General features: G+C 37.6%; 1 protein-coding gene across 1 annotated transcript in view; it reads left to right on the plus strand.

The window, feature by feature from the left end:
• The first annotated feature begins 5,031 nt into the window (after window positions 1-5,031).
• LOC145981153 (uncharacterized) overlaps window positions 5,032-26,026 on the plus strand; it is a 479,000-nt gene continuing 458,005 nt past the window's right edge. Inside the window, exon 1 of the mRNA XM_083114280.1 lies at window positions 5,032-5,189. Coding sequence (XP_082970406.1) covers window positions 5,032-5,189 — 158 coding nt within the window. The remainder of the gene's footprint in view (window positions 5,190-26,026) is intronic.

A 26,026-nucleotide genomic window follows, 5' to 3' on the forward strand; every position in this document is an offset into this window, starting at 1 on the left:
CGTAAATAATTATAAAGCGACAAATCTATTTTTTTAAAATTCTTCTCTAGGTCTAATGGTAAAGAAGCAATGACATCACCCCTAATTTCCGAAATGTTTTTCTTTTATTTATTTAAGTAGCGCACTTGCTGTAAAGATTAAGCGGTGTCCATTGAATTATGAGAATCATTTTATTGTAATTGAATACACTGATTTCCTTCAAAGGTTACAGTAACGGCAATTATAGCAGTTGTAATTATTTAGGAAACCATCTCATTTCAACCTTTACGTCAGTAGCTATCATCGTCTGATTCAGTAAGCTATGTTATTGTTTCCACATATATTTCCATGTCCACCATAAAGATATTGATACGTATCACTATGTACGTAAGAATGTTTTCCACTCTATATGCAGCAGTACAGATTGACAGAAAATACTGATGATTTTTGCAGTTCATATGAGGTAAAAAAAAGGTAAAGTGCTCCCCTGTGCTTAGCACTACGCCATGAAGGCGTATAGGGGGTGTGGGGGTTACGCCCCACACTTTCTTGATCCGGTCGTGAGTGGGGGTGATGTGATCAGCATCATGCCCCTGACCGCCTTTACCTCCCAGGATTTCCCCCAGGTACCCATGTTATTCGACGCTGGGTGGGCGCCGGGGACGCTTCCAACGTTAGAAAAGTTCCCGGATTTGAACCGGCCGGGGATCGAACCCGGGACTTTTAGCATGGTAGTCAGACGCGTTACCGACTGAGCCACCGCGGCCATATGAGGGGGTAAATTAATTTGGGTGACAGGCATTCGCTCAGTCTGAGCCGTAGAAATAGCCTTTACGTGCTTGATACAAATGTCATTCTCGTGGATTAAACTACATACTCTATGTGATCAGAAGTATCCGGACACCCACCTGAAAATAATGTACAAGTTTGGGCAACTCTCCATCGGGAACACTGGCAGTCAATACAGTGTTGGCCCACCCTTAGCCTTGATGACAGCGTTCACTCTCACAGGCATACTTTCAATCAATTGCCGGAAGGTTTCCTGACGAATGGCATCCCATTCCTCGCAGAGCGCCAAAATGAGAAGAGGTATTGATGTGGATCGGTGTGGTCTAGCACGAAGTCTACATTCCAAAACATCCCAGAGATGTTCTATGGGTTTCAAATCAGGACTCTGCGCAGGCCAGTCCATTAATGGGACCTTGTTGTCGTCAAACCACTCCCCCACAAGCCCTGCAGTATGGACGGGTGCTCGGTCGTGTCGAAAGACACAATGGTCATCCCCGAACTGGTCTTCGACGGTAGGCAGCATGAAAGCTGTTAAAATGTCAACGTAAGCTTGTGTCGTGACATTGCCATGTAAAGAAACAAGGGGGCCAAGCCCCCTCTAGGAGAAACATGACCACACTGTAACCCCGCCACCTCCGAATTTCACTGTCGGCACTATACAGGATGGTAGATGTCGTTCACCAGGCATTCGCCACACCCACACCCTACCATCGGATCGCCACATTGTGTACCGTGATTCATCACTCCACACAATGGTTTTCCACTGTTCTATGGTCCAGTTTCGACGCTCCTTGAACCACACGAGGCGGCATTTAGGATTTGTCTGTGTGATGTTTGACTTATGGGCAGCTGCTCGGCCATGGAAACCAAGTTGCCGCACCTTGCGCCAAACATTAATGGTGCTTGGAGTAGATCCTGAAGCAGTTCGGGATTCCTGTGTGATAGTGGCGATGGATGATTGTCGATAATGCTGTACGACCCTCTTCAACACTCGATGGTCTCTGGAGGTCAACATGGGAGGTTGGCCTGCACGCTTTTGGGTTGTACACATCCCTTCACTATAACATTGGAAACAGTGGACAGAGGGATGTTTAGGAGGGTGGAAATCTCACACACAGACTTCCTACACAAGTGGCACCCAACCAACTGACCACGTTGAAAGTCTGTGAGTTCCTCAGACCATCCCATACTGCTGTCTCACACTGTCTGCAGACTTCTGAGTTCGCTGACTATGTGTTCCACGCGGTAGATGGCAGTACTGTGTCGCCCTCTATGAAAAAAAAGGTTTCGCAGTGTGTCCGGATACTTTTGATCACATAGAGTAGCTCCTACTGCAACAACAGATCTCTTCGTTCCCATATAAACCAAATGTGCAATAGTCTTTATTTCTTTCATTTTCCTCTGGGTAATTTACAATGTGTTTCTGTATGTAGTCTATTGAGGGTAATTGTTTTGGGTTAGAGAATACAGTGAATGATATTCCTAAAGAAAATGTGCTTTAATTGATTCATTTTGTTTATTTTGCTTCGCTTTTCTGCCACTTTTGGCTAATCGCGAAGATGATGGAAATGAGTGATGATATGATGAAATTGGTGAAGGGACACTCAAAGAAAACACCCAAGCCTAGGCTTGATTCGAACCCGGGACCTCTGGCGTCGTAGCGTGGAGTGATTACCACTCCGCCACGAAGATCGGCTGTGTGCTTGAAATAAAACGCACTAAGAAATATCGGATAATATAATAACATTATTATTTAACATTAACACTGAGAAAATATTTATGTCTCGTAATACTTCATATAACTTTTCCCAAATTTCCAAACTCCTCTAGGCATGTTATCATTAGTCGTTACGAAGTACCTTGTATACGACATTATTATGAACAATTATGCACAAAAACTCTTTTCAAAAAACAATAAACTTGTTGCTTGCACTCGGTGCGACTGCCGTTCAGTCCCCCCCTCAGTAGCTGCGGTTTTGTCATCAGCAGACTCGAGCATCTCGAGCAACGAAATAAATGTCCATACCTGCCAGGGATTAATTTATCCCTTACGTTATAAAACATAATAATCAATTTGGAAACAATATATTCCATTCTATTCTCAACCCTAATATTTCTCTGAGTTTTCCAGAATGCTCATTTTTTTTCCAGAGTACTCGATATTTATTTTACAATGATCTCCTCAATTTACTCTCAGAAGAAACAACTGATTTAAATAAAGATAACACATTTTGCAATGCCCATTCTCATTTGCTTCTATTGAAATATTGAGAAAGGCAGGACACGAACTGAAGCTAACAATCCTTGCGATAAGTGAATCTGCTACTTGTGGATTTTAATGAAATATTTATAAAATTTTATAAAAACTTATGAGACCAAAAGGAGAAAGAAATGTACTCATATATACAATATATGTATGCTATAGATGTGAAAACTGTGCAATATCTAAATGCTCAAAGATGTTTTTCTAATTTTTTCATGCAGAGAAAGGAATATGTGCACATTATATTTATGAAAAGGGTAACTTGGTGTTGTCTTCAACTGCATGCATTCATCTCTGCATTAATTTATAGCTCCCTTTTCATTTTTACGGTACGAAATATACGAGGCACACGCTAATGTTAGTACTTTCATTAATTGCATTCGTCATTTGTCTGTTTTACGAAAAAATATATTTTATAAAATAATCTGTAACGTAGGCTAGTCTTATGTTCAGACGTGTGAGCCGAGGACAATACGCACAGCCGCGTCAAGGCCGCGTCATCCTAGGTGTGACGTCATCACTACGGTAGCCAGTAAGACGGCAGAAAATGGTTCGGTAAGTAGAGTTTGCGAAGTTGCGGCCGGGTAATATCATGTGTAAACTTTTCTACTCCAGCACTTGCAAATGAGCCTTGTAATCAAACGTGCAAGAATCGTTCAGGTTGGATGAAGACGTGCGCCTTGAATAGATATCCCTTTTGGTGAACGCCAATTGACATAATTATTATTGTGTACAAAAGGTTATCAACTTTTATGTTTGTACTAGTGAAACGGTTCAATGAATTGTTATTATATATATAGTATATATTTTTAAAATTCAAATTTTACGATTTATGAAGATAATTTCCTAACTTCATTCCCAAGGTAAACGACATACGTTTAAAGAAATGCATAATGTTGTTAACTATTTCATGTTTGCTCTTACTTTTTCTCCTTTTACAATATTTTTTGTTTCATATTGTTATATTTTACTTGGCTTTTATGCCAATTTTTAGTAAATTGCGAAGATGTGAATGAGTCACTATATTATGAAATAGAGGAACAAACATTCACAAGAAACACTCGTGTCCAGGCAGGGATTCGAACCAGAGACCTCTAGTGTCGTAGCAAAATGTGTTAACCACTCTGCCACGAAGGTTGAAAATAAGCCTTTTCTGATATATTGAAAATCTCAGTTTGCTGTTAATATCATTTTTTCTTCATTTAATTTCAAATTATTATCATTATATATTAAATGTATTGCAAAACATTATCTGAACTTTCAACTAGAACTTGGATTATTTGCAGAGGCATTGAAAGTCGTGTAAACGTCATCTGCATCATTAAGTTTTATCCATTGCCCTCTTATGTTTCCATAATATTGTTATTATTATTATTTATTATTATTATTAAAGGGAAAAACATAATTTACATGTCACAAAATGTAAAGAAAGTAAAGTGCTCCCCTGTGCATAGCACAACGCCATGTAGGCGTATAGGGGATGTGGGGGTAACGCCCCACACTTTCTTTATCCGGTCCTGAGTGTACTACCAACAATACCAAAGAATGACACAGATGCACATTTTTTTTGTTTATTTATTTCCATTATTTGTTATTTTTATGAAAATATCGAAGAACATCATGAAATACAATTACAAATTTTCCTACGAAATAAGTGTCAGCGTAAGTCACTTATCTACAGCAATTTTTATGGGTCCAATGATCCATCGTGTGGAAGTTCTAGGGTCAAATAATCAAAGGAAGGAAAATGATAATGGAAACTTTTCCAAGTACAACCAAGGATTATCTATTACCCTTGGTACAACAAAGCAATCAATTATATAACACATTCAAATATAAGAAAGTGCATTGCGCAACATTAACGTAATACGTACTGCAGAATGCATTATGTGCACCTTGCGTGCGAGCAGGAAATTGAATGGACGATTTGGAAGTGTAATCGATGTTGGTGCCTTGTTCTCGTTCATATGTCAGACGCATAGTCTCTAAGTTGGGTCAAAATGATCGGTTCTAGAGATACTGAAAACACAAAATCTACTAAAGAGAAGAGTTTTAAATGTGTAGATTTTGCTCAGAAGCACCTGCAAGAGTTCTTTGAGACAACATCCTTCGACCAGTTGAGATACATAACCTCCAGCGGCCTTCACATTTGGGAGAGGTACGTTTAGTATAATGTCCTTTGAGTTGAAAATAGGCATGGTTACTTCTCTCCAGGAGGAAATCGTTACCGCATTATCTCTAGAAAATATAGTCATATGGTAATCAGCTTGGTGCTTTTTATCGTCACATTCTGCTAATTTGTGCTAATTAGGACAATGGAGGTGACTGATTACACATGTCAACTTAGTTTTCGGTAATGACAAACGGAATGATGATTTTTACTAATATTGTTATGTTTATTACGAATATATAATCAGATCTTGTCTATCTCATATGGTTTCTGAGTACTTTAACGATCTTAAATTTCATTAATAACTATTCAGATAAAGTGACCACAGTCATCGCTTCTTATGTTTCCATTCATTGTGCCTACTACCTCCTCACCTGCCTTATCTAACTTCTTGTTTCTTCACGTTTCAGTACTCAGAAACAGAAATAATGAATAGTTGCCATATTTACAGTCACAGATTCTGCTATTTGTGCATGCCGTGATGTAAATGGGCTGATGTCAAAATTAGGTTTCCAATATCATACTGAAGAGTGGCGTGTATTTATTGATGCTTCTGAAATGAGTTGAAAGGCTGTTTTGATACACAATGGCAAAACATTTTCCTCCATACCTTTAGCACACTCTGTAGTAATGAAGCAAACTTTTGGAAACAATATTTGTTACTTAACGCCATCACAATATGCTGTTTATGGTAACAACAAAGAAGAAAATAGTGCAGAACTAGAAACATCTTCAAATGTACAAGAAATTTTCTTTTTGCATAAATCTGATTATTCATATTTGGGGAGACATAAAATAATTGGTCTTCTACTTGGTATCTAGAGTGAATTCACTAAACATCCTTCTTTACTTTATGATCAATTTTCACCCCAGGGCTATAATGTAAAATCTCAAAATTTATTTCTTCGTCTGATGCACATTAAATTTGGGGATATGAACTATCTTTGCTATGGGACGGCCATGATACTTAACAACACTGCAAAGGGACAGAATGCCGAGAAGTTGAAATTTGTTGACATGTGTTATGACTAGACCTCGGATTTTTGGTTCTAAAAATTGTGCTATTACGTTCCTAAAATGGGCTCTAAAAATCCTAAAATAGGTTCTAAAAATCATAAAATAGGTTCGAAAGACTTTAAATTAGGCTCGAAAAATCCTGGAATAGGTTGCAAAAAGACTTTATTTGGTACAAAATTCCCGAAAAATACTGATTAGATACAATCGTTAAAAACAAAATTTTACAAGAACAGTAATAACCAAATATAAATTTTCTAAACAAATTTTCATTTCTTTGTATCATTTTCAAAATTATCTACTATTATATAATACTGCACTTGTGCTGTTAGAGAAAGTTACTTGTTGGTATGAAAAATGAATTACGTATGTACGGTATAATTTGATGCACAATATCAGGGTGGCTACTCACTTGAAATTCCTTGAATTCCGGGAATTATGCGTTAATTATTTGCTCTGGAAATTATTCATGAATTTTGGCAAGACATAAAAAAGGTCCAACTGGATGATTTCTCTAGTCCCATTTTTTTCTCCGTAGACGTGAAAAATTGGAACTTTTATTAATCCAAATCACATTAAATTTATACATGCCCTGAGGAAAGTTTCTCTCAGTTTAGCTTTTATTTTACTTTTTAGGAAGAAAAAGAAAGCTACATGGAAAATAAAACAACATTTTCTCAATCCGTTAACTTTGTTAGTGTCTTTTGCAGAAAAATCTATCTGACAGAAGGACGATTATTACAAAATAATATATCTTGAAGTTGATTAGGTAATTTTTTTGGTACATTGGAATCATACAAACCCTTTACATTCTTAATATTTTTTGTGTGGAAGGGAGGGTGAGAGTCGGTAATACGTAAGGTTGGAATAGAGAAAACATCTGCTTGTATCCTTGAATTTTTGGAAAGTTCTCCTTGAAAACCAGGGATCATCGTTGAATTTTTTCATGGTCCTATTGACCACCATGAATCCTTTTGCGTTATCTACACTCGAACTCCACCCCTTGTCTGTGAGGATTATTTCATGTGCTGAAAATCATATTTCAACAGAAACATAGTCAGTAGTGCGATTGTAATCAACGGGTTCCGGGTTCGATACCCGATGGAGGCACATATTGCTTCGGATCCCACTTTAAACAGTAGGTCCAGTCCCGATTAGACTTACTGTGTATAAAATGGAATTAAAACACCTAATCAATCAGTCACTTAAAGCAAATTTGAATGCTGAAACATTACTTCGCAAGCCGTGAATGACAAAAATTACCAAACTGACAAGAGAGTGAGCAAGGCTGCACAGATCACAAGTTTGCACTTGGTACTGTGCAGGCAGTAGAGACGATTGGGTGCCAAAACTGAGAATGGGGACGAGGGGGGATAAGAAGTTTACTCTATCTTAGTAGGCAAGGCTTAGCATTTAAAGTCTATAGTGCGGGGGTAAAAAGTAGGGGAGAACTGTCCCCTTTCGCCGCCACTGTGTGCAGGTAACGGTGCGTCAGAGATTTTGTTTTGTTTAAAGCTTTGATAAACATCATCTACTTGGAGGGAGGGAAATCGTCAGGGAACATGTTTCAAACATGCCAGTCATTGAATTATATCACCACCAAACCTAGCAAATACCTCATTGATATATAAAAATCCTGTAAAACCTAAAAGAAAATATAAAAACCTAAAAAAGGTTTCATTTAAGCACATAAACCTAAAATAGGTTCTAATAAGCAAAATAGGTTATTTTAGACACAATAAAACTTCGTTAGTTGTTTCGTTTTTTAATGAAACGCTGATATAATTTGCTATTTTTTATTTACCTTCAAAGGAAAAAATAGGTTAAAAACTTAAAATCCGAGGTCTAGATATTATACAGCTAGAACTGAGTTATACGTATATCAAGATTATGGGAAAATAATCCTTGTAACTGAGAATTGTTTACAAAGAGTGGCGCAGGAACGTTTTTCACAAATTTCAGCCCCCCATATACACACACTTATATACACACACTACTTCACTTCACATTATACCTAGGTATAATGTAAAGGTATGGGAAATATTCCATATTAGAACACACACATTTCCTGTTCTTTAATGCAAAATTTGTATAAATAATGTTTGTTTCTTTGATTTTCTTAGAATTTATGGTTATTTGTAAAACAGATTTTAAGAGCAGATAACAATTCCGAAACATATAAAGCTCTGGATCTTGTTCAGGGCTCATTTTGAATATAACGGAACGGAAAATCAAGAGTTCGATTTGTGAAAATTGCGAACAAAAATAAATCAATAAATGCAGGGTGAGATTATAGGGGGTGAGGAAGACACCCCTTCTCTATCTTGTTCGCTCCTTCCCTTTTTTCATTATTTTATTACCGGGGTGTAAGTAAGAAAAAGTACTAGCGGGAGGTTCAGTAACAAGGCTCAGACCTTTCTATATTCGGAGTGACGCCTCCGTCCTCCAGGTACATACCTGCGCTGTCTTCCTCGATGTTCACACACCAAAACCAAATCCAATACTGTTCCCGAAATTCCCTTCCGATCTATTCAAATCGGTTCGGTTGCTTCGCTATACAAATTCCAATACCTGTCGATTCATATCCGTCTGTCAGGCTGGTACCTTTCCACGGACGAGGCAAGTAATGGAATTTGTAAGGTCTGCATTCCAAACCGACGAGAACATCCTGTCTCCGTAATGTTTCGTTTCAAGTACACCTTCTAATTTTTACCTACAAGTCAACATACCTCCCTGTCAAGAAGCGTCATCTTCGATGGTAGCTTGTCTGAGTGTATCATTTATTGGTTCATTCATGTTAGCAATTCCTTTGAAACGATATAGAAGTACATCAAGAAACTATCAAGCCTGGTAAGGAGAAAAATTTTACCAGTACCCATCCATAATACTTATTAGTATGCATAAATAATGCATAAACAACTAAATACCCATTAAGAACCAAAGAGCAGTAAGTAGATTAACTAAACATATGAATATGAAATTAGGATAGCTGATTATAATACATAACCACAACCATTACCAGCACGATATCTTTTTTTACGATGTTTTTGTCCCTTAAATTGATTATTTTAATATTACGTTATCACTGGTGTTCTTTGCATCGCCAATGAAAACGTAAATCATGATGCTCTATACACTATCCTGGAACCAAAGTTTATAATTATTTACAAATCTGAATGAAAAAATATTCACTTTTGATAAGGCATAGTTTACACTGTATGCCATAATGACACTATGTAATCACTTAGAGAATGTTCACTGTTTAAACACATACTGTTCAAACCTTAAGGGTTCAATACGACATTATATCTTATCATTGTGTTTATTTTCACTTAATCACTTTGTTTTATCATTTTGAAAGTACCAGTTTCTTCTAAAAGAATTCACGCAATGATTACAGATCAGTATCATTTCGATTTCCCGTGTTCTGGACTGTTCACGTTTGTCCATGCATAGAAATGTATCTGACTTCGTAGCACAATTGAAACGAACCTAGTTCCTGTACTTTATGTAGTCTATTGGGACTTCACTAGGGATTGAAGTGGTGAACTTGGCGTTTCCAGTTCCTCGAACTTCTGCATTTTCACACCTTGTTGAAACTTGTAACGATTGATGACATCCTGGGCAGCTGGGATGCTCTGGTGGATTGGCGTTTGGAACATATAATGCTACTAATTGGTCCTGCTGGGAAGGAATTCCAAGTTCGTGAAATACTTGCCTGCTATACTAAGGTGTTGTAAGCTGGGAATCAGATCACAGTGGGACAATCACATGTTGTCCTAGGTGAGAAACGTCTTACACTTCTTCTCCAACTTCCGTAACTGGGACAGAAGGTTCTTCTTGGATGCATTGTCCTGTCTTAGCAGTATCAATTTGAATGTAATAGACACACATTCAATGAATGCTGTTCCTTCTTTGTCCTGTCCAAACAAAGTGTAGCGTTTGGGAACATTCTGCTTTACTTGTCTTTCATCTTTCTATTCTCCAATACGGCAAGTCCATCGTCCATAAAAATCTGGGGGGGGGGAGGATGCTCCGAAATTGGATTTAATCTGGAGGTGTATTCTGTAGAAGGTGGAAGACAATTTGGCGGCGTTGGTCCTCGAGTTTTCCTCTGTCGATCTTCTATGATGCCCTGGTTTTGTAGGTACCTGTTAGAGGTGGTCTGAGCCATTGAAAGGAAGGAGAAAGAGAAAATAAAGATAGGAATGTAGTAATTGGACATACACCAATCGACATGTACTCAGCCAATTGTAGGGCGGCTTTAGAAGTTCACTGTCTGCCTGCTGGACAGGGTGTCTAATCCATTGGCTAAGTGCAAGTCGGTGGTGATGTGCCTTAACCGATACTGTCAAAGTGATGTGATGGGATATCGATACAAGATTGTTTAGCCAGCGCTTTGGAAGAAGAAGGAATAGGGGGTGGTGCCGTCGATGGTCTGATATGTCTATATTGTGCTATTCTTACTGGAATTATTTGTTCTTCATTTGTGACATTTATACTGCGAACTGGAGGGGTAGGTTTTTGTCGACTGGTTGTTTGTTGTGCAAGGGGACGACAACAAAAACAGGATTTAATTTTACGAACAAAACGTGCCGTAATTAATAAAAATAAGATAGTCCCTACAAGTATTAAAGATATCGCTGTCGCTGTATGAGACGCAGTTTCGAAGGGCAGTGCTTTATTATTATTATGATTATTATTGCAATGAAACACAAGAATTATCAATCTTTATGAAAATTAATTCATTTACTGTTCTCACTCATATGTATTATGAGGAATTCGTTATATATATGGAATCACCAGAATTCCAGAAATTGTGTACTAAGGGATATCAGATACGCTCAAGTGCGCACTATACTTAAATGACTATCTATGAAGATAAAACCTGTCCCTAGCATCATTAAACTTCACATAAGTGAAATATTATTATGGCGAGCGTAAATTCATACATACTGTATATAAATATAACTTGTGCACTATTTCATTTAAATTATAACAGGAGTGTATACTCTGCAATATACGTACGTATATTGTTGTAAAGAATTTACACTAAATATCTTAATGCTCGTTATTCTCGTAATGTTCTGATGGCTCTATTATATAAGTTTCTTGCATAATCGTGTTTCACTGTAATCTTCGAATGCAGATGATGTGAGTTTTGGAGAAACTGCTTACATGCGAAACTTCTGTCACTTCTGCTAGTTGCTTGTTGTTCGTTTGATGTCTCTCTCAGGATGACGTCACGCTACTTCGTTCCTTGGCCGCTGTAATAGGAGATGTACGTGTTTTTTTGATATCGCTCTCTTCCAAGTCGAGGAGGCGAGTGTTGCAATCTTCATGAAAAGTAAGCAGTTTATTGAACGAAGGATAGTTTGGCGTGGTTATCACGAAATTCTATTTTTGGAAGAGGACAGTTACTGTATATTTTGATAAGATTTAACAAAATAAATGCATTTAGGTTTTAATTAAACATGGATGCTTCGATTGGACTGCTTGTTTTGTAGCGTCGCGTTTCTTCCCCTTTGACTAATCGCGACGATGACGATGAAATGATGGAATGACAACGTTCTTTCCAATTTGACTTTCGGTGGAATTATGTCCCTTTGACTTCTGTCTCTTCGGCTTCTGACTGTTCTGCAGACATTTCGTCGATGTTATCATTTTCTTCTTGTATTTTCTCCTTTTCTTCGAAGAAGGGTTTGACTCTTGTTATGGAAAATGTGTCAATTTTATCCTTTCCTCGGCCGTCCTTGTAGCTTATTCATACGCTGTTGGCATTTTCCATTTCAAGAACTGTACCATGTATTTTGAAGTAATTTGCGAAGTGCTTAGGTACATTTCTTTTTGGTACTGTGTCTAAAATTAGCACTTTTTGTCCAGGTTGAAATTCAACATGCCGTGTGTGTTGGTCTGAGTACTTTTTCTGTGTTTTAAATTTCTTCTGGAGATTTTCCTGTGCTTGTTCACGCATCGCTTGCAATATGTCTAGACGTTCCTTGTTAGAGTGCTGCAACGAATTTGGATCTATTCCTAGCCATGAATCCATCGCATTCTTTGGTTCGTAACCGTACATAAGGTAATGTGGAGAATATCTTGTTCCTGTGTGTACTTCTGAATTTATCGCAAACGTTATGTCCGAGAGATACAGATACCACTGTGCACATTTTTTCATTACATACGGTCTCAGCCTTTGCTTTAATTTCTGAATATGTCTTTCGGCGAGTCCAACTGTTTCGTGGAAATCTGTGTTTGCGAATCTGAGTCTGACGTTCAATATTTGACTCAATTGTTCCATGATTTTTGAAGTGTGCGCTGGTGCACGATCAAGCGTGATGTTGTCTGGTACACCTAATCGCAAAATGATCTGTTCCATTAATGCATTGGCGATCGTTTCGGCGTCAACTGAAGGTATAGATGTCGTTACCATGTACCTGGTCGCTTGATCTACGCAGATGAGAACGTAGCGATGTCCGTGGTTGGCTGTGGCCTGCAGTGGACCGCACGTGTCGATGACCCACTTCCTGGCTGGGGTGGCGATCGGTTCGAACGTCTGAAGGGTGAGCTTCTTTGGTCCGAAATCTCTCTTCGACATCTGGCATTCGAGGCAACTTTTCGATTTCATGTACACCCATCGTTTTAATCCTGGGAAGTAAAATCTTTTCCTGAAATTTTCATACGTGGAAGATGGTGAAGCGTGAGCTGCATTGTATTCACTGCAATGGATCTTCTCGAAAAGTTCATCTTTTAATTTATGTGGAATTCACAAGAGAAGTTCCTTTGTCTTGTTGTATCGATGACGTCTGTATAGTTTGTTGTCTTTGATGACGTAATACTGTGCTGCTCGTACTACTCCTGGATCTTGCATCAGATCGTTGTTGATGACTTTAATGATAGGGCCTAATAATGGATCGTCTTCTTGATGTTTTCGAATGCTGAAGTTTTTGTCCTCTAGGTGGAAAATTAGTTCAGGGGGTGTCTTCACTGTCGGCAGGAGCTTCATCTGCTGGATAGCGGCTTAAAGTGTCTACAAGGGCATTTTCTGATGACATGTTTCACATCGAAGGAAAACTGCTGTAGTTCCAGAGCTCTTCGTGCCAATGGACCTGTCAAATTTGATGCTTGTCGTAAATATGATATGGAGTGATTATCAGTTATTAAAGTAAAATGGCTGCTTAGCAAATAATATTTAAACGCTTTTACTCCATAGACCACTGCGAGAAATTCTAGTTCAAATATTGATTTCTTCTTCTCTGTGTCGGTTAATCTGCGGCTCGCGAAGGCAACTGGGTGGCGTGAGCTTCCGTCTTCCGAATCTTGCCAAATACTGGCTGCGAGGCCAACTGTAGACGCATCGGTGATGAGGTAGGTCGTCTTGTTTTGAGAATACGGTTTGAGAACGGGAGAACTGAGAATTTTATCCTTTAGTTCATCGAACTCTTTCTGGTGCTGCTCTGTCCACCTGAACGGAACGTTCTTTTTCAAAAGTTTATATATGCTATCCGCTAAAAATGAGAATCCGGACATATTTTCTAATGTAAGAACAAAGTGCTAAGAAGCTCTTCACCTGTTTCGTATTGCTAGGTGTTGGAAAATTCTTGATTGAATTAATGATTTTGTCGGAAATTTTCATCCCTTTTGCAGAAAGAAGATGTCCCAAAACGATGGTTTCTGAAAATGCGAACTTACACTTCTTTATTCCAATTAGGGAGAAATTCTCTTCAACAGTGGAAGTTGCTATGCACAAATCATCTAAATAGGTGGCTACTTGATTGTCGGGAAGACCACTAAATACAATGTCCATTAGTCTATTCATAAAACTACTGGATGTCTTCTTGCCCATAGGTAAACATTTATAACGGAATGAACCACAACCTGGAATTGCGAAGCTGGTAACTGGACGTGATTCTTCTGATATTGGAATTTGAAAATAAGCTTGAGCCATATCCAATGTAGTGTAAAAAAATTTACCCGCAAGACGTGCTAAAATGTCATTGCAATCTGGAGTGGGATATGAAACATTGTATATTACTTTATTAATTTCTGAAAAGTCTGAAACTAGTCTGTAGGTTCCATTTGGTTTCTTAACTAAGAATATGCGATGACGAAATGGTGAGTTTTCACAAGGTTCAATGATCTGTTGTTCTTGAAGTCTTGTTATTTCATTTTTTCCCTTAAATTTATGGGTATGGAAATTTGCCTAGCAAATTGAGGAACACATTCAGCAACATCTGTGTGTGCTTCCATTGCGTTTGTTTTAGAAAAGCACTCAGAATTCCAATACATGATATCTGCATAATTGTAAATTAAATTTTGAATTTTGAGTTTTTGGTCTTCTGTTAGTTCGGGATTTATATCAATTTGTTAAACGTCATAAAATTTCCTATGTTAAGTGAGTCGTTTTAAGGTTTCCTGTTCCAAATTTTCGTCACCTTGCTCGAATGAATGATGTACTTTATGACCACTATTTGCATTCGCATTGACGTTAGTGTCATAAATTTCAGAAATTATTTGGTTACTTCCTGCTGAACCAATTGGAGTGTTTTTCTGTATTACTAACGGATGATTTTTTGTGTTTGTTAGCAAAATGTGGGGTTATTCTTCATTAACTAATGCATAAGGTGCTAAAATATCTAATGAGTCCAACAATTCTTTATTCGGTTCAAATGTGTTATATTTAGTCCCAATCTGGATGTTTTCTAGCCGTAGTTTTACATAAGTTGAGGATTTCGGTTGTAATGTTATTTTATGTTTTGTTACAAATGTTGAACTTTGATTTAAATCTAACATTTGAAATATTTGACCAGGAATGGTGTGTACTTTGCTTTCGTCACTGGAAAATTGCCATTTTGGTGAATACCCTTCTTCAAGTGGATAATTAGTATCCATGTAGTTTACACAAAAAAATAGTGAAATTTGGTGATTCTAACTGAAAAGGCACTTCCAAAGCTTGTTTTCTAGATCCAAATAGATTCATTGTTATTTTTATTGGCAAATATTATATTGGCTGTCATCTCCAAGGCAATAGTGACCCCATGGTAATGTGTGTATTTCATATGACATAATCTGTCTCTTGTAATCCTCTGAATCCAGGTTAATTTTTCTTATTTTGTTTGTGGTTAATATATGATCAACACTTTGAATTCTTTTTTCGTCCCTTAGTTTAGGAGACTTAGTTTTGAGACAGTTGAAATAATCATCAAAGTAGAGTTTATTCACTACTATGGTTCTACCTACTCCCTTCGCTTTTTTAATAATATCCTTTTCTGATCTAATTGCATACATCTTTGCTCTTAATACAATAAATTCCTTAATTGTATCATTACTTTTTCATCTTTTAGTTTGCCAGGCAACTTTTTGCTGTTGGAAGGAGTATGAAAATTTGGAGGGTATGAAGATGTGTCAAAATAATCAACCACCTTAGAATGTTTTATATCTTCATATAAATTAAGTGTCTTGATATAATATATAAAACTATCTGTGTCCATATACAGAAGAGAATGGTCATCATTATAAAAAGTCTTTATTTTATTATAGTGAAGTTGAAACATGTGAAGTTTAGACATATCGAGAACTGCAGCTTCCACATAGATAGAATTGTTAAATTTTAACCATGGTTTTTCCATTTGAAAAACTGACAATTTTTCATCATATATTGTTCGAAATTGAAATTTTGGATTTGAGTCATTCCGTGCCAAATCAACACAGATATGTGGAATTTTCAAACCGACCATCTCCGATTTTCATGAAATTTGAGGAGTTGAAACTATGAACATTTTTAGTTTCGTGCGTGTTGTAATTGTTAAATTATTCAAGGTCAAAGTTAGCATAAATTGCTCTTTTATAGCCCGATCAGCTATACTAAATCTGCCCCTAAAAATACGTTGGAAAAACTTTCGTCACTTCATTTCTCGTGAAATTCTAGCCTGATTTGATATATTACATCACCCAGTTTCTTTTGAAATGTTTGCGTTGAATTCAATATGGCTGTCAACAATATGCCGGACCTCCTCCTGACACACACGGCTAAGGATTTCCCTGTGCCTAACCTATTTCTTTTATGACCAATTATAACCAGGATAACTCCTTTACATTTTGTAGGGGGTGGTAAGGGACATTTGACCTGTCATAGTTCATATAATGGGGCATTTATCAGTCACATAGTAAAACGTATTATTTTGTATCTTCTGATCCCATTGCAGTCCCAGAATGATTTTTTGATATGTTTTAGAGTATGGTATTAGGGACCAAATATAGTTTTTTAACAATTTTTGGTGATGACACGTTTTGAGATATTCAAAGTCAAAAGTCAAGGTCACGTATCCATAGGTAGGCTTGTTATATCACTGGAAAGTTTGCTCAATTCCCTGTACAATAAGCTTTATTTGAGCTTCCTAGGCGAAATAGGGGTGGAGTTAGAGCAGATTTAGTATAGCTAAGCGGGCAATAAAAGAGGAATACATGCTAACTTTGACCTTGAATAATTTAACAATTACAAGACGTACGAAACTAAAGATTTTCATAGTTTCAAAGTTCTATTCATAGTTTCAACTCCCAAAATTTCATAAAAATCGGAGATGGTCAGGTTGTGGGCTGTGTTGATTTCATATCGAATGACTCATTTGCCAGTAATTTATGACACTTTTTTGAATCAGAGACTAGTCATACATCTCTATGCTTCCTAATATTCTCCACGTTCTTACCATAGACAGCATTATTCTTTAATTTATAGAAATCCTTATCAAAATCTAAAGTAGCAAGTTATCTGTGTCTTGTGTTAGTTTCAATATAAGGTTTTAACCACACTAAATGATTGAATCTGACGACTCTTCGAAGTTGCACTATTTGAACCTTTTTCTCTATAAAAATTAGAGATTCTTATAATGTATGACATATCTCTCTTTAGATTCAAGTGTCATCAGAAGCTTCTTTTCTTTTGAATCAGGTGGACACTTGAACTCAGGGGATGGTGGCAAATCAGAAAACAGATTATGCAACTCATGGGAAAATTCAAGATATACCTCAGCAAAAAAACATACTCAGTGTCATCAAAATTTTGTATCTCTATTGATGTAGGATTTATCCACTGAAAATCACAATAGAGAAGTTTCTGCATCATTGAATAATCATACAAATTATTCACATCAACATAGAATATATAGGTAGAGGGTTCATTTGGATTATATTATTTTGTCATATGTGTATTGTTGGCTTTTGCATATCTTTGTGTGCATTGTACCATGACCCCACGTATAGAGCTTTCTATGAAAAGAAACATATCCACATCTGAAATTTGGTCAAGCTCAATTTGTTTTGTTTTTAACAACATAGCTGACCAAGCTAACCTTTGCAGACTGTAAAAATGTGCAGGGTCCAATTCATAGACATCCATGAACAATTTTCTAAAATCTTGAAATATGTCAGCAAGAATTGTCAGATCTAATTTTAGATAAGCATCATGGTAATTTTTACAAAGAATTTTTATTTCCTAAACAGTATACAAGATATGGTTACATAGAACGATTATTATTTTATGTATACGGATAAAAGTAATCAAACTACTTTCGGAGGTATGCGCTTATGTCCTGGTACCTGAAAATTAACCCAAGGCGTCAGTTCCGCGAATTTTTTACGGATTTCCCCGCTTTTCTTTGATTCATCCTATATTTTCCATTTTGTTTTAAAATAATTCACTGTGACATTGGCAAGAAAAGCATCATGGTAATATCCCAGTGTCTTACACCCTAATTTCTTCCACATCAAATGTGCATGATGGTAATCTTTATCTGTAATATTCTATTCTCTGAGTTGGCTGTAGAACTCCTTGAGACGAGGAAGAGATTCATCATTTTACTTAGTATGGTCAGTCACATATTCATATGAATAGATCAATTTTTGTCTAATATGTTCTATGCCTAAGCCAGGAAGACTATTAGCTGTAATTTTGAACTGTTCATGAGATAATTTGTTGGCAAGAGCATCCAGGCCAACAGAGAGAAATCTCATAGAGTCTAGAAATCTCATCTTAATAGTACCACCACCAGGAATCTTTCCTGTTTTACTAAGCGTATGTATCTTTCTTGATTTTCTGCTACAACATCTATATGCTCTGTATCATAACCTAGATGCCTAATTAAATAGTGGAAATCATACCCACTGTCATTATGAAAGAATATTGGGACAAATTTGTCTCTTTGTATTTTGAGATTACATCTATTACACAAAATCCCCAAATTTTCTCCTGTCAAATGACAATGATGATGAATGTTCTTGTTTTCATTTGTAAAATATGGGTTTCACTGTACGCAAACCTCAGGAGCATCATATAATTGTTCTTCAGCAGCAGATAATGGTACTCTTGGTTTTGACACAGATAATACTTTACCAATTTTCCTAACATATTATTTTATTTTTTGGAAAAGTTGTTTAAATAAAGCTCATTAGGTTTAAATTAATTACGCCACACAACATTACTACATACCCCATGGAGTTGATAAGGTGTAGTAGAAGATATTTCAGGATCATGGTCTGAATAGTTGATTGGTTTGAGAAATGCCTCAATATCTGCTGTTATTATAGCTGGATGCTCAAACTGGGCCTTGTGTTGTTTGAATTTCTCAAGTTCTTTTGGTTTGGGCATAATCATACGTACAGGCTTGTTCTCACCACAGTATTGTTTGTGTTCTTTAAGTTTCTGGATAGCAATTTCTTGATTATTATATTTAACATAGTTCTGTTGTTTACAATTATTAAATGTAGTCAAACACCTACGACAAAGTTTGAATTCCCCGTGATATTTAGTTGTTTGGAAAATTGAGAATTAGACAGTAATGGAAATTTTTGTCATCTGAAATAAGTAACAAATCAATCTCAGTAGGATTATCAATATTAATATTACTTATTCTGAGAGGATATACTTATTCTCTGTATAAGCAGACAAATTGATTGCCAAGAGTTCTTTTGCTTGTTTTTCAAATTTTGTTATATCAGATATAGCAACAGGATATTGGATGTCTGACATAGCATGCTTAAATTTTGTCTCATACTGTATATAATGATGGACTAGTTTTGGATTGTCTTACCTATCAACTGGGTAAAGTTTTGCCAAGACACACCAGAGAAAACACTTGTTAAGTTTATTTTTTAGATTAAACACTGGTTTCTTATTTTGAATATTTACTGGAAGAGGGACAAAAGTACAAGCAAAAAAGGTGCGAATTGACTTATTTTATGTTTTAGTTTATGTGGAAGTCCACATAATTTCCTACCAGAGCCTTTAACCTCAAATTCCTCATTTTTTGTGAGTAATATCTCCATAAGCTGAACATATATTTGTTCCAAATAATCTATATCACTCAAATATAGAGGCTGAATCTTGGAAAAATGGTGGTGTATATGATGTGTTTCATCAGGTTTCTTATGTTCAGAGGATAGAGTAGTATAAAACGTGATAGATTTATTTTTAAATTCACTTCTCAGGAGTTCTATTAATGTAGATTTTATGTTCTTCAAGAAATTGTTGATATCACACTGTGGCTATGAATCAAAAGGGTAATCATTGAGACAACCAGCAAAAGCTGTTGTACTGGGTGTAGTCAAAAATTTACTTTGTTTTGGTTTAGGACCATCAGTTGGATCTATATCTGCTTGTCGTTTTCTAGGATTAGACTGGCTGGTTGATTGTTGAGATTAGCAACTTTTTTAATATATCTGTTCAGATGAGGTATGCTAATAAGATTTCCACAATAGGAACAGGGTTGAGTTAGTAATTTTGAATTTTTGTGTTGTCCAGTACATATTGCCAAGCGTTATGACAATTGTTTTTAGATACGAATTTGCCACAAATGTGGCACTCAGTTTTACAAGTAGGATTACCCATTGTTTTTATTTGGTATGTATATACAAATTTATCTGAATATATCACAACTCTAGAGGGTGTCAATATTTCAATCTCAATTAGAGATTAGCACAAATACTTTTAAAAAATTAATTAGAAACTAATATTTGCTTAAGTGTATCAAGAACAGTAAATTATTTTGTTTATTGAATTTATATAGATTTTGCTGGAGACACAAGTCTATGCTTAAGTGTATCAAAAATAGTAAAATATTTAGGGTATTAGTATTTATATAAATATATATATTGATGCGTTCACTGGTTTCAATTACTAATACTACGGGGATCGTTACTGTGAACGCTTTAGGGGTCAGATGGTAGAGCTAGGTTACGTTTATGGTCCCCATACAATCTCACTGACAGGCTTCTGGCAGGGAGTGGAATGATGTCAAGGGATGTAGACGACGTACATCTTACCTCTCGGCCAAGCGGTTGTGTGTGGACGTCAGGCGACAGAGCACGGAGTCCTGAGTTCGACGGCCCACGGTCTTCTTGCTCGTGGCTGGCGACGAAGCACACGTTGGTCTTGGAGTATCGGCCTTAGAAAAGGCGCCGGGACGATGGTCTGACCGACGGCTACAAGTTGCAGGCCATGGTGCCGAAGATAGTCAACACGCGAATGTACTGCGGTTGCCTTAGGCGAAAGCTTCGTCTCTGTTTCCCGAGCCGGGCTGAGACCTGGAAGGTGTCGAGGTGTTCGCCTGGGTTTCTTCTGGAGGTCCTTGAATTCTGAGACTTGACTGAGCCGACTGAGCCGACTGAGCCCTCTGAGACTCGAATTCTGGTGCTTAGGTCTTTTAAGCTGCTGGCAAATACTTCCTAGCTGCTTGGACAGCACTTCCGTATTTGCCAGCCGATGGCGGGCTTGAACCCGGTAGTATCGAAGAATGCCGTGTCTCCTGACGTCATGTGTTTCCGCTATTTGTGGAATGCTATGTTGTGTTGTAAATTGTCGCTTGACCGAGCACTGATGTCTGGCGAGAGATTTTTACCTTTTTTACAGAGTCTCCCTTGAATCGTTCCACATTCCCCTGCTCGTAGAGTATCCACAGGCTTGTGGTTACCCATCACCTTGAGAAAGATTATATGAGGTTAGTTTATTTGACCCAAAAAAAAAGTTACATAATATTGTGAGGTAAGGTTCCCGTTGACTGATGGATTACATAATGGATTATACCTTCACCTGTTGATATGCACACAAGAAATTCTTGCTTACGTTGCAGTGTTCATGCATTCTTTTGTACATAAGCAAGAAAGTAGATATACACCCAAGAAATTCGTGTTTTTTTGTTGTTTTTTTTTGTTATTGCAGTGTCCATGTACTAGTAGTGTTCCTGACCTTGTGGCACTGATAATACTTGTGTTGTTGTTTTTGTTGTATTTACCTTAATAATAATACCCTAATCCATGAATAAAATATTTTTTTTTACATAAGTTTTGCAGTATTATGTGTTTAGAATACTGTCAATTGTTTAAACTGCATGTCGTGAGGTGGAAGTCGTTAAACTTAAAATAATTGTTTAGAGCTTAATTGCATCAAGAAATAACGACTTGTGATTTTTCTTTTCTTTTGTTGTGTGCACACTGTGAATCGAAGCACTTATACACTGTTTGTTTTGAAGCACTTTTATACAGTTTGTTTTGAGCACTTAAGTGTGTCGCCAAGGGTGACGACACGTAGCTCTGTTTCGATGCACTGATTGAAACACAGGGGGGTGGAGGAGGTTAGAGTCCTGGCATCGAAGATGTTGGTACTCCTCTGGGCTGCTTCCGGATGGAATGACGTCTGTCCCTTAGCCGAGAGTTGGGGTGATTATAGAAGGAGAGTGTGGGAAATATATTCTTGCGAGTAGATAGACTGTGGGGGAGGAGTGCGTTTCACTTTGAGGGTTTGAATTTGCGGAGCTGCTGATGGGATTGGGGGAGCTTGATGTGTGGGGACTGCCATAGAGATTGTTTGGGGCGGAGGGGGAGGTCGTACTAATGGGCGAGATTACGACGGCAAAGGTGCACTTATAGTTTTAATTTCGTAGTCGTTAACCTTTCGAATGGGTTTTCTACAAGTTCTGATTTTGTAATACAAGTAAACGAGGATTATACTGAGCGTTAGAATAACGAATAAGGCAATGGATAAATATGACGCAACATGACTTGGGGATTGGAGGAGAACATGGGGTGAGAGAGCATTAGCTTTCTTGGGATAAAAAGTAACGGAATTGAACGAAATATTAGTTTTAGCAATGTGGGATGTGTCGTTGCAGAATAATTAATGTTCACTGCTACATTCTTATTTATTTATTAATGATTGACTTATTAAAATAAAGCATAAGTTTATGCATTATTGATATTTGTGCAAAATGTTAGTGTTGTTAATATTAATGTTATTATTTCTCACTTTTGATTTGTTATTATTGTTAATAAAGAATAGTTTGAAACGAGAAGAAACGAGTATTCCTGAGCCAACAATTCTAGCTTCCTAACATGAATGCGCTTCTTTATTTATGCTTTGTGAGCTTTGTTATATTCTTCAGCCCAAACTGTGTCATACACACAGCAATTCTGGGCTGTCAGCATAATCTACTGACACAGTGAAGTGCTCACTTTCATTGGATTGATGACTTTGCTTGAGTCTATGCTTTTCCATACGTGGTTCCCAAGGACACACGAATTCTGTGGAGTAAGCATATACGCGATGCACGCTGTTTCAACTAATTCGTGTGAATCACTAGTTTGAAACAATTCATCGTGCTTTTTGTGTTGTTGGTTTTATGTCTTGTGCGCGTGTAAAAATTTATGTTTCTTGTAGCCATGCTATGCTCGGAAAAGTTTACTATTCTTTCCGTTTCGTTATTCTGATTTGTGAGAAAAAAAAATCAATCTGGCAACACTGGAGTTGTTGTGCTATTTCTAATATTTGTTCACATTGAAATAAATGCAGTGGTTAACGTATGGGAGCCATGGATAAGAGAAAGGAGAATTAGTGCAGTGATTGGGTGTTTAGTGAGTTTTGCAGGAGCATGGGGGGGGGGGGGGAGCGACATTGGAGCATGTGCCTGGTGAGTACGCAACAAAAATTAGTTTTTCTTTTCTTTTAATCTGCAGCACTGTGAGAGGGATCTGTCTGTTCATCTGTGTCAGAGAGATCGCCCTCAAAGCGAGGCTTTAGTCTAGCTATTGAGAAAGTATCGACTTTCTCTCTATTTCGACCATCTTTGAATGAAACCTTGTAAGAATTCGCGTCCATTTTCTCTACTATTTTACCTCTAAACTTGTAATAGATGGCAAAAGCGCGGGGGGTGTTTGGGGCAGGTGTATTTTCGAGGATCCAAACATCTTGTCCTATCGTATATTCGGTTTGCTGAGTTATACTGTCCGAATATTTCTTTTGCTGTAGAAAGCGCTTCTTTAAATTGTCGTGAGCCAACTTGCGAATGTCTTTTAACTGTTCCAGCCGTTTTTCATTTGTAGGGGCCGTTGCTTGTGGGGAGGATGGGATGACTGCGTCTATCAGCAGACGTGGTTCGAACCCGTGTAACAAATAAAATGCGCTTTGGCGTGCAGAGTCGTGGAAGCTTATGTTGTGAGCTTGTACGGCAGATTGCAAATAATCTTGCCATTTACCTTTTGTTGTGAGAACGTAGGGCTTAATGATATTCTTAAGGTAATTGAAGGATGCTTCCACTAAGCCGTTTGTGTAATGAGCCGCAGTATTTACGTATTTTAGCTGTATGCCAGTTAACTGAGCTAGCTCATGCATTAGATTTGAGGTATTTGAAGAAGATTTATCAAGAACGATCGTAGCTGGGAGACCAAACCTGAGGAAAACACAATGAAAAAGTGCGTCAGCAATTGATTTGGCATCGTGATTCGGAATGGTGGTCGCCACGACGTACCTTGTACAACTATCCACTACAGATAAAAAATACTTGTGACCTTTAGTATTTGACGCAAGGGGGCCGCAAACATCTAAATGAATCTTCTTGAACGGAACTTCTTCCGGTTCGGAATGCTGTAATGTGTGTTGCCTAGCGCCAGGATGACGCTTAGCTATTTGGCATGGCACACACTTTCTCACTTGGTCATACACAAAGCGTTTCATGTCTGGTATGTAATACCGAGATACAAGGTGCTTGTAAGTTTTATTTGCTCCCTGATGAGCGTTCATGTTCTGATTAGTGTGCACAAGTTCGAACACTTCTTTGCGGTTCGCTTTGGGTACGCAAACCTGTTTCTTGTAACCGTTTGCGAATCTGGTAAGCCTATGGAGCAGACCGTTCTCAAGAGTGAAAGAATACGCTGTTTTTTCATACTTAGGGTTAGCTGAGGGGTCGTCTTCTAATATTTTAATTATGTTGCCAAAGTAGGGGTCTTGTCTTTGTGCGGTAGCCATGTCAAAAGACTGGGCTTGGATGGAAAATACCTGGCGCGCCATGTCTTCGCTATCGGAATCAACTTCATCGTCGCGATTAGCCGTATTTACAGGTTGGCGACTTAAGCAGTCGGCCAGTGCATTATTAGCCGACGAAATGTGCTGAATATCAAAGTCGAACTCTTGAAAAAAAATGGCCTTCCTTGCTAGCAACGAATTTTCAGCTTTGGTTGTTTTCAAATAAGACAGCGCATGATTATCCGTAAATACCGTGAATTTAGAGTTTATGAGAAAATATCTAAAAGTCTTTAGTACATATTGCGCTGCTGTGATTTCGAGTGTGAAAACATCATATTTCTTCTCGGTGTCTGTAAGACAGCGACTACAGTAAGCTATTACAGAACGCGTACCGTCTTTTTCTTCCTGGAGGAGGGCCCCAGCGATACCCACGTATGAAGCATCCACGAATACGAGCGTTTTCTTCCGTGAGTCGTAGCTTTTAAGAACGGGCGCAGTTGTTATCATGGTTTTTAACTTATTAAAAGCTTCTTGATGAGTTTCGGTCCATTGGAACTTGACATTCTTTTTCAGCAAGCGAAATAAACATTCCGCGGGGACATGGAAACCGGATAAGAACTTCGGTATGAAGTTAATAAGTCCGAGAAAACTTTTTAGATTCTTCTTCGACTTCGGCTGGGGGAAGTATGTGATAGCCTTGATAATGTGGTCCGATATTCGGGTGCCCTTTTGAGAGACAAGGTGGCCCAAGATGGGGACCTCGTTATACAAATATTTGCATTTCTTAGTTCCTAACTTGAGATTAGCTTCTCGTAGTTTGCGAAATACCTTCTCCAGAACATGTAGCATTTCTGTTATTGTGTCGGCACTGCAAATAATATCATCTGTGTAACATGATACTTCTGAAGCTGGAATTTCACATAGTACCTTGTGCATGAGAAAATTCATTACTGCAGATGAAGTCTTCATTCCCATAATTAACCGGTTATAGTGAAATGAACCAATGCCTTCGACAGAGAATGCTGTTAACTCCTTGGAACGTTGCGAGAGTGGTATCTGAAAGAAAGCTGCACGTAAATCAAGCACACTATACCACTTTTTTTTCCGCCTATGTCAGCTAAAATTTGCGTTGTTGTGGGCTGAGTTAGGCCTAGGGGTTTTAACGCAACGTTAAAAGCACGAAGATCGGACACAAAACGGTAAGAATTATCGCGTTTTTTCACTAAAAGTACGGGGTGTCTGTAGTTCGAACCCTGTGACTCACTTAGAACACCGTCTTTGACAAGTTTCGCGATCACATCTTTCATTGTTTCTTGCAAATTAAAAGGAATTCTATACTGTTTGCTTATAATGGGCTTGTCGTGTGTTAACTCGATGTCATATTCGTAAGCGTTCGTGACACTAGGTGGGTCACCTTCCCATGACATAATGTCAGAATAATTGTACACTAAGTCTAACACTTTTTGCCTGTCTTCCTGTGATAGGTCTGGATTTACGTCAATTAGTTTGGGATCAAACTTAAGCTGGC

The sequence above is a fragment of the Lepisma saccharinum genome, chromosome 29 (assembly GCF_977018435.1).
Source record: "Lepisma saccharinum chromosome 29, izLepSacc3.1, whole genome shotgun sequence".
NCBI lineage: Eukaryota > Metazoa > Arthropoda > Insecta > Zygentoma > Lepismatidae > Lepisma > Lepisma saccharinum.